General features: G+C 50.3%; 1 protein-coding gene across 1 annotated transcript; it reads left to right on the top strand.

Moving 5' to 3' along the window:
* Positions 1-246: 246 nt before the first annotated feature.
* Positions 247-9120, top strand: LOC107120207 (plexin-B3-like). Its single transcript, XM_015422851.1, has 4 exons — positions 247-306; positions 1811-1886; positions 4677-4751; positions 8487-9120. The coding sequence occupies exons 1-4, from the start codon at positions 296-298 to the stop codon at positions 8589-8591; spliced, it is 267 nt and encodes an 88-aa protein (XP_015278337.1). The 5' UTR covers positions 247-295; the 3' UTR covers positions 8592-9120.
* The last annotated feature ends 927 nt before the right edge of the window (positions 9121-10047 follow it).

The raw sequence follows: 10047 nt of genomic DNA, 5'->3' as shown, positions 1-10047 counted from the left end.
ATAGTTGCATGGATGCTTTTTGCCGGTCTTACAGAAGACACATTGTGCAGCTAACATTCATGGACGGAGTACTCCTGTCATTCTCAAAGCTCCACCTGGAGGATGGCAGCCCTATTGGGAAACCATTCCGGGCCAACCTGAAATCAACCCGGTAGCTCGGGCGCAATGCCTGGGATTTGGGCGCCACTCCTAACATCTCTTTTAATCACAAGTTCTGAGCTTTTATTTTCGTTTTCTTTAGGATTCTCCAGTCAACAAACTGCTCTATGCCCGGGAAATCCCACACTACAGACAGATGGTGGAAAAGTAAGTGTACACACACACATACACACAGAGGAAGATGGGAGATGGAGAGCAAAAGGGATGGTAGAAAATTGGGCTTGCAGGAGCCGCAGGCTTCGCAAACCATATCCAGGCCTGTGTGTGACATTCATGCAAGCGGACTCTGGCAACCTGAAGAAGGCAGATTTACACGTTTTCTCTTTTAATTCCTCCCGTCATGGGAGTGGCAAAGGAATGATGAAGTCTTTCCTCCGGGGGAGCACATTGAGAACTTCCTCTGGCATCTTTGCCAGCTAACGCCCAAGTGCTTTCCAACACACGGCCACAACCTTCAGGCCAATGAAGTGCTGCCTGAATGGAAAGCAGCAGCGTTCCCTCTACGATGAGTCGGTGTGAGCTAGCTCACAGTTTTTTTAGCCTCCGGCTCACACATTTTGGTCTTGGCTCAGGAAGGAGGGCTCCAGAGCAAACTAATTGATGCAGGAGCCCAATCGCTCGCTCACAACTTGAATTCTCACAAAGGAGAATTTTTGCTCACGAGACTCCACAGCTTAGAGGGAGCATTTGGAAAGCAGCTAGGGTCATGAGTGGGTGAAGGGATCAGAATACGCCAAGGGGCACAGGATCACGTACCTCACTGGCGTGCTCAGGTCTTTGTAACAAATCCTCCCCCCCCCAGCTTCGGAGATTTGCAAAGGTGTTTTTTGCGCTTCTGACGAGGGAAGAACATGCTCCGTGAAAGACACCAAGGGAAAAAGTAATCTTTAACATTTACAATATAAGCTTCCTAAGGACAGAAAGAACCTTACCACTTACGAATCTTTTAGGATAAAAAGATCACACTTCCATATTCATCATAGGAGGAGGAAGAGAGGAGGACATTGGATTTATACTCTGCCCTTTACTCGGAGTCTCAGAGCAGCTTACAAACTTCTTTCCCTTCCCCTCCCCCACAACCGACACCCTGTGAGGTAGGTGGGGCTGAGAGAGCTCTTTCCAGGACTGCTCTTGAGAGAACAGCTCTGACAGAACTTGTCCAACATCACCCAGGAGCTGTAAGTGGAGGACTGGGGAATCAAAGCTGGTTCTCCCATATTAGAGTCTGCGCACTTAACCCACTGCACCAAACTGGCTTAATTTACCAGCCTCAACTGAGATGCCCGTAAGGTTGCCTGGTCCCCGCTACCAGTGCGGGGTGGGGGGGGGTAGAGATGCCAGATCCAGGCTGGAGAACTCCTGGAGATTTGGGGGTGGAGCCTGGGGAGGACAGGGCCCCTGAGTGGGGCGCAGGGCCAGAGAATCCCCCCTCCAAAGCTTCCCTTTTCTCCAGGGGGAACTGATCTCTGCAGCCTAGAGAGGAGCTGGAATTCCGGGGGATCCCCAGGCCCCACCTGGAGGCTGGCATCCCTAGCGATGTGGTTAAACGTGGTGGTGTTAAATGAGTGCTTTTCCCGGGCCTCCTTTTCTGCCGTCCTGCCTCAGCCTCCCCACTGACCTCCCTCTTCTCTCTCCTGCTGCCCCGACTCAGGTATTACGCTGACATCCGGCAGACGGTCCCCGCCAGCTACCAAGAGATGAACTCTGCCCTGACAGAACTCTCCGGGGTAAGGGGCTCCTCGCGGTCCTCCGTTTTCCAGAACCGAAATGGTATTTGGGAGGGCGGAGGAGGGGGATCCCTAAGTGCACACGTGGCGCTCATCTTCTAGGGTTAAAAGTCATCCCTACGGACAGGGCTCTTTTTGTAGAAAAAGCCCAGCAGGAACTCATTAGCATAATAGGCCACACCCAACAGCAGGAACTCATTTAGCATATTTGGCCACACCCCTGACAGCACAGCTTATTAGCACATTAGGCCGCACCCACATGTTACCAGAAGTGTGGTTATCCAGCCACACCCAGAATACTGTTTACCTTCTTTGTTGTCAAAACCCAGGGCTTTTTTGTAGCAGGGACTCCTTTGCATGTTAGGCCACACACCCCTAATGTAGCCAATCCTAATGCGTTCCTGCTGTTGGGTGTGGCCTAGTATGCTAATGAGTCCCTGCTGGGCGTGGCCAACTCGGGAGCCAGCCAGAACTCCGTTCCTGTGCGTTCCTGCCCAAAAATAGCCCTGCCTGCGGATTTTAATCTCCAGAGGAAGCCGGCTAAATGCTGCCGCCCTGACCAGAAGAGAAAGCGCCGTGGGCGTCTGAGGCATCGTACAGCTGCACAAACTCTGTGCGCGCACAGTGATCTAGTTGACCTTTTCAGGGGAAGAGGTACCTGTTGAGCCATTCCACGCATGTCAGGGGTGTGAGGGAACATAGGTTTCAGCGGGGGGGGGGGAGGGGGTGGGGGGGAAATAGGTTTGCGGGGGGGGGGGGGGGATCTTCAAGCCGTGTTGAAAGAAGGGTTCCTTGGGTCCCAATCCGGGCAAGGCACGAGTCATTTGCGAGAAGAGTCCGTCCCATGCCAGTGAGAAGCAGCTTCTAATGCAGGGGCCCCTAGCATCTCTGAGCCTGCAGGCATAGGATCCCCAGCCCCCAGAAGGAGTCCCTCCAGTTTCGGGGGTTTCTCCCCGCCACAGACCAGCTGGCCGGCGGGGGATAGCCTGCCCCCAAACGGGGACGTCACCGTGCAACATCCCCAAGTGCGATGACGTCGCCCGGAAGTGACCTCATCGTGTCAGGGATGCTCTGGTTTTCAGGCAAACTCTGTGGTTTTAAGCCGGATTCTGTCATAGAGTTTGCCCCAAAACCAGAGTGTCCCCCATGCAATGTCCCCGGTGTGATGACATCACTTCCGAGTGGCATCATCACATCGGGGACGGCCCCGCCCACCCCCGGAATGCTCCCCAAATCCCCCCGCTGGAGCAGCGAGGTGACCTGGCAACCCGATGTGACCTGGGGCAAGTGATGCTCTGTCATCTTGGTGCTTGGGGGGGGGGGTCAACAGTGGGATGGCTTCTAGTGTCCTGGCCCCACTGGTGGACCTCCTGATGGCACCTGGTATTTCTGGCCACTGTGGGATACAGAGTGTTGGACTGGATGGGCCTTTGGCCTGATCCAACATTGGCATCTCTTATGTTCTTATGATGTGAGCACCTTTGGAGTTCTAACACGGGGTGGTAGCCGCAACCACAAAATGGCTGCCCCGTGAGGTGGAGTGAACCACAAAAGGGGTGCTGCAGGAGGCGGGAGCCCTACACACAGAGGAGGCCCAATTGTAGGAGACGGGGTAGTTTAAATACACTGAGGGGAGAGGAGAGAGAGGAGGAGATTGGATTTGTACCCCACTCTTCACTACCCAAAGGAGTCTCAGAGTGGCTTACAATCTCCTTTCCCTTCCCCACCCCACAACAGATGCCCTGTGAGGTAGGTGGGGCTGAGAGAACTCCAAGAGAACTGCCCTTGAGAGAACAGCTCTGAAAGAACTTGTGACTGGCCCAAGGTCACCCAGCTGGCTGCATGTGGAGGAGCGGGGAATCGAACCTGGTTCTCCCAGATTAGAGTCCCTGCTCTTAACCACTACACCAAAGTGGCTCTGGAATGAGGAATATGAAAGAATACAACCAACATTGTGGGGGCAGCTGCCACAGAAAAAACATTATTTTAATTTATTGAATTTACACAGCCAGTCAGATCTCCAGTGGCCAATCAAAAGCCCTGTTGGGCAAGAGCCTGACCTGGCCCCACCCACTACCTACCAACGCTTGATGGGCGTCCGGGCACCATGGTGCCCACAGGTACCATGTTGGGGACCCCTGTTGTGGAACGATTCTGGGACAGCTTGAAGCTGTACCCAGAATTTGGCCTTCCGTATGTCGGGGCGAGCAGCAGGAAGGTGTCCTGAAATAAAGTCCTGCAAGTGGCAAAGGGTTCCCTGGAAGCAAGAGTCCCTGTGGCATGATTTTTCTGTGGCACTCAGCAAGGAAGAAAAGTTTGGATTTATAGCCTGTCCTTCACTACCCTAAGGAGTCTCAGAGTGGCTCACAATCTCCTTTCCCTTCCCCTCCCCACGACAGGCACCCGGGGAGGCAGGTGGAGCTGAGAGAGCTCTGACAGGAACTGCTCTTTTTCAAGAACAGCCCTTATCAGAACTACGGCTTGCCCAAGGTCATCCAGCAGGTACAAGTGGAGGAGTGGGGAATCAAACCCGGTTCTCCCATATTAGAGTCCGCGCACTTAACCACTACACCAAACTTCCTTGGCAGAATGAGAATTCGGACCTGTGTTTCCCAGATCCTTTTAAAATCTGTAGGGATTTCTTTTAGTCAGAACCATTACAGCATTCTGGCTGTTCAGAGTGAGATAACGTAATATTTTTGAATTCTTTGATAGAAAGGAACTTTGCACCAGGAACGTTTTTTTAAAAAATCTTTGTAATATTTTTTTCCCCCTCCGTCATGTTGGTAGAAATATTCCTCTGACCTCAACTGCCTGGTTGCCCTGCAAGAACTTTACAACTATATCAACAAGTACTACGACCAGGTATGGGGGAATCGTGGTTGTGACTTTAGAGGGGGGTTCTACACCTGGATGGCTGCGGGTGGTTTCCCTGTTGCTGATGTGGGTTGCTGAGACGGCACAGCGGTATCGGGCAGTGTTCCCTCTAAGCTGAGTTAGTGTGAGCTAGCTCAGAGTTTTTTAGCCTCTGGCTCACACATTTTTGTCTAAGCTCAGAAAAGATGGCTCCAGAGCAAACTAATTTATGCAGCAGCCAAATCGCTGACTCACAACTTTAATGTCAGTAACTCATAAAGAAGAATTTTTGCTCACAAGACTCCACAGCTTAGAGGGAACATTGGTATCGGGGCTTCCACATGGCAGGTTCCCCCCAATTTTTGCTAACTCATTCCCATGGCAGTATTTGCCCCATCCCACCTGCTCCACAGGGTTTTTTTCATAGAATAGAATCATAGAGTTTGAAGGGACCTCCAGGGTCATCTAGTCCAACCCCCTGCGCAATGCAGGAAATTCACAAATACCTCCCCCACCCCACCCCCAGTGACCCCTGCTCCATGCCCAGAATATGGCAAAAAAAAAATTCCTCCAGGTTTGGCTTGGAGGAAATTGTTTCCTGACCCCAAAGTGGCAATCAGCATTTCCCTGGGCATGTAAGAAAGGGCCACAAGAACTAAGCACAGAGACAACCCTCCCTGCCCTCCCTCTCATGATCTGCCTCAGTTCATAGAATCAAAGGCAAAAAAGCACCGTCTAGACAATGAAAATATGAAAAATAATATAATTTAATATACTATACATGCAAAATCAAAATGGTAACAAAGTAATGTGATCATAAATGTACTACAATAGAAGCCATTTCAAAAATCATGTAGAATACATACAAATCTGATGCATTGGGCACAATCGTTTAACAAAGACTAGTCCAAAGACTCTATAGTATCTATACTGCTGTATCTTGAATAAACATCCTGGTTTGCTGCTTTGTACATAGCAAGACACCTGCAAGATTTATAGACTATAGAGTGTTTGGACTAGCCTTTGTTGAACGATGGTGCCCAGTGCATCAGATTTGTATGTATTCTACATGATTTTTGAAACGGCTTATATTGTAGTACAGGAGCTGTGGTGGCTCAAGTGGTTAAGACGATGAACTGCAGGCTGTGGAAGGTCAGTAGTTCAGCAGTTCAAGACCCGGGTGTCGCATGATGGAGTGAGCTCTAGTTCCAGCTCCTGCCAACCTAGCAGTTCGAAAGCAAGAAATTGCAAGTAGATAAATAGGTACCACTTCAGTGGGAAGGTAACAGCATTCCGTGCGCCTTGGTGTTTAGTCATGTTCCACATGACCACGGAAACGTCTTCGGACAGCGCTGGCTCTTCGGCTTTGAAACGGAGATGAGCACCGCAACCCTAGAGTCGGATTCGACTGGCTTTCGAGCAAGGGAACCTTTACCTTTACCTATATTGTAGTACATATATGATTATATTATTTTGTTACCATTTTGATTTTGCATTTATAGTGTATTAAATTATATTGTTTTTCATGTTTTAATTGTATACACGGTGCTTTCTTGCCTTTGTACCTTTTCCACTGTGATTCCAGTTTTGGTTGCTGTTGTAAGTTCACAGAATCATGATTGCTGTAATTGCTGTACACTTTCAGTGTACTTTGAGCAAAATACGCAATTGAATATTGACAGACTGTTATAACAATCCATCTTGCACATTCTCTGAATTCCTAGCTTTCATTTTTTTAAAAAATAAGTCTCTGTCCTCCTCCCTTGTGGAGGGGCATGGTATCCCCCATTACTACGTAAGGCTGCGAAAGTTCGATAATGAAGAGAGCTGACAGATAGACCAGCAATTCATTAGCAATGTAGAACCGCTCGGCTGGAGTTCAGTAGCACCGTTCAGACAAGCAAGATTTTTGGGGTAGGAGCTTTCAAGAATGACACTTCTCTAAATCGGATATTTGAAAGGTGGTGTTGGAAGAGAGTTTTATGGACACCGTGGACCGACAAAAAGTCAAAATGAGTGGGCTTTACCTCAAATCAAGCCTGAACTTTCCCTAGAGGCTAAAATGAGGTTATTGTAGGAGAAAATGAGACTCACCGGAAAAGCCAATAATGGTAAGAAAAGCTGAAGGTGGAAAGAAAAGAGGAAGACCAGCACGAGATGGATTGAGTCAGACCGTGGACCGACAAAAAGTCAAAATGAGTGGGCTTTACCTCAAATCAAGCCTGAACTTTCCCTAGAGGCTAAAATGAGGTTATTGTAGGAGAAAATGAGACTCACCGGAAAAGCCAATAATGGTAAGAAAAGCTGAAGACAGAAAGAAAAGAGGAAGACCCGCACGAGATGGATTGAGTCAGTCAAGGAAGGAGGAGGAGGAGATTGGATTTATACCCCGCCCTTCACTACTCAAAGGTGTCTCAGAGCGGCTTACAAACTCCTTTCCCTTCCCCTCCCCACAACAGACACCCTGGGAGGTAACAGCTGTGCCAGAACTCTGGCTTGCCCAAGGTCATCCAGCTAGGTGCAAGTGGAGGAGTGGGGAATCAAACCCGGTTCTCCCAGATTAGAGTCTGCCGCTCTTAACCACGACACCAAACAGGCTCTCAGGTTTGCAAGACCTGAGCGAGGACTTTAACGATAGGACATTTTAGAGGTCATTAATTCATAGAGTCGCAGTAAATCAGAAGCGACTGGACAGCACGTAACACAAAAGGGGGGAAGGCGTATCTGCCCGTCCAAAGGGGCTGGCAGCTTTTAAAAAAAATGAGCTGGGAATTCAGAGAACCCATTACACGCATTGTTAGAAAGTTATTAACAATATGACGGCATTCAGTTGCCGGAGGTGGGGCATAAGAGGGCAATGCCCCCCCATGAATATACCCATCCCCTGGAGGAGGGGAGGGAGAGGGGCTTCTTGCCCCGCAGTCGGCTTCTTGGAAGTTTGAGAAGCCCCGGCTGCAGAAGCGGGAAGAGCCAGTGAGGCCACACTAACGGTCGCCCCTCTCTCTCCCCTCCAATGGGAGCCTGAGCTGTGGGGGGCGGGACTTGGGAGCTACCGTGGCAGCGGTAAGTTAACCCCTCCACACATACCATCGGGTTCCGTTTGCCTCCCCATCCCAAATAGAAAATTTCTGGCTACAGGGCTAGATATGGTTTACCCTAATGTTCCCTCTAAGCTGAGTCAGTGTGAGCCAGCTCACCGTTTTTTAGCCTCCGACTCACAGATTTTGGTCTTGGCTCAGGAAGGGAGGGCTTCAGAGCAAACTGATTTATGCAGGAGCCACATTGCTCACTCACAACTTGAATGCCAGTAGTAGCTCACAAAGTAGAATTTTTGCTCACAAGGCTCCACATGTTAGAGGGAGCCTTGTGAGCAAATTCTACTTTGTGAGCTACTGGCATTAAAGTTGTGAGCGAGCGATTTGGCTACTGCCTAAATTAGTTTGCTCTGGAGCCCTCCTTCCTGAGCTGAGACAAAAATATGTGAGCCGGAGGCTAGAAAACTGTGAGCTGGCTCACACTGACTCAGCTTAGAGGGAACACGGCCAGCAGCTGCATGTGGAGGAGTGGGGAATCAAACCCGGTTCTCCCAGATCAGAGTCCGCGCTCCTAACCACGCCAAGCTGAGGAGGAACTGAGGGCCGAGGTGAATCTTATCAGCTCCAGTCGTTAGGCACCTGGGAAGGAAGGGACCTGTTGAGAGACGGGAAACTGTCATCGTGACCTGCTAATGGCCGCTTCTTGCAGATTATCAGCGCGCTAGACGAGGACCCGCTGGGACAGAAGATGCAGCTGGCCTATCGCCTGCAACAGATCGCGGCTCTGGTGGAGAACAAAGTGACCGACTTGTGACACCTGTGCCCGGAGCCACGCCCTGCCCAGGCAGCCGGTGACCGACGAAAAGGGTCAAGCGGATTTAACCCAAAGGCTCCCCGCTGTTGGCCGGCCAGCGCGCGCGCCCGCCCTCGTCGTTACCCCCCAGTGCCTTAACTGCATAGATGCTGCTGGGCTCTCTCGAACTCGGTGCTCTCTCTCTCTCTCTCTCTTTTTAAAAACTAGCTGCAAAGGGAACCTTCCCAGACCGATACACTGGCTTTGTAAATTTTTTTTAAAAGGTGTATTTATTTCTGTCGCTCTCCGAGGAGGGCGTCGGCTGCCTTCTCCTACCCGTGGGGGGGAGAATGAGGTTTACGGCAGTGTCTGGGATTGGGGGAGTTTACCCCCCCTCCCCCAAATTCCCTAGACTCTCCTATTCTCCCCCGCCCTCCTCAGTTTCTGGGCTGATGATGCACTAATATTGGGGTGGTGTTTCCTCTGTACAACAGAGTCTAACTAGTCCCTTTTAACGCTCCCCCCCCACCCGTCTCTTTTTAACTCCCCCTTCCCAATTGTATGTATATACGGAGCTCTCCGCTCCAGGATTGTATTTATTTTAAGGAGATTTTGGAGAATTAAAAACAAAACCACTTTTCAGAAAAACAAGAGCGCAATTTGTCTGGTTTACTCTCAGAAGCCAAGTGTTGGGAAGGAAGATATCGTTTGGGGCGGGGGTTGGGGTTTGCCAGCGCTGGTTTGGGAAATCCTTGGAGATTTTGGGGGTGAAGCTTGAGGAGGAAGGGGCTTTGGCGGGATATAATGCCATAGAGTCCACCTTCCAAACAATGCCCGCTCTACGCTGCGGAGTCTTGTGAGCAAAAATACTACTTTGTGAGTTACTGGCATTGAAGATGTGAGTAACCTATGCGGCTACTGCATAAATTAGTTTGCTCCTTCCTGAGCGAAGACAAAAATGTGTGAGCCGGAGGCTAAAGACCTGTGAGCTAGCTCACACTAACTCAGCTTAGAGGGAACACTCCTCTGGAGCCCTCCTTCCTGAGCGAAGACAAAAATGTGTGAGCCGGAGGCTAAAGACCTGTGAGCTAGCTCACACTAACTCAGCTTAGAGGGAACACTCCTCTGGAGCCCTCCTTCCTGAGCGAAGACAAAAATGTGTGAGCCGGAGGCTAAAGACCTGTGAGCTAGCTCACACTAACTCAGCTTAGAGGGAACACTCCTCTGGAGCCCTCCTTCCTGAGCGAAGACAAAAATGTGTGAGCCGGAGGCTAAAGACCTGTGAGCTAGCTCACACTAACTCAGCTTAGAGGGAACACTCCTCTGGAGCCCTCCTTCCTGAGCGAAGACAAAAATGTGTGAGCCGGAGGCTAAAGACCTGTGAGCTAGCTCACACTAACTCAGCTTAGAGGGAACACTCCTCTGGAGCCCTCCTTCCTGAGCGAAGACAAAAATGTGTGAGCCGGAGGCTAAAGAC

The sequence above is a fragment of the Gekko japonicus genome, unplaced genomic scaffold (genome assembly GCF_001447785.1).
Source record: "Gekko japonicus isolate JY-2015 unplaced genomic scaffold, Gekko_japonicus_V1.1 scaffold6116, whole genome shotgun sequence".
Classification (NCBI taxonomy): domain Eukaryota; kingdom Metazoa; phylum Chordata; class Lepidosauria; order Squamata; family Gekkonidae; genus Gekko; species Gekko japonicus.
The sequence above is the reverse complement of the archived record's forward strand: the minus strand, read 5'-3'. Positions and strand labels throughout refer to the sequence as shown.

What these genes read in the sequence shown, in the direction of transcription:
- LOC107120207 (XM_015422851.1), top strand. An exon ending in CCCTGACAGAACTCTCCGGG is followed by an intron (nt 1,887 to 4,676) that starts GTAAGGGGCTCC and finishes TCATGTTGGTAG; the next exon opens with AAATATTCCTCTGACCTCAA. An exon ending in TCAACAAGTACTACGACCAG is followed by an intron (nt 4,752 to 8,486) that starts GTATGGGGGAAT and finishes CGCTTCTTGCAG; the next exon opens with ATTATCAGCGCGCTAGACGA.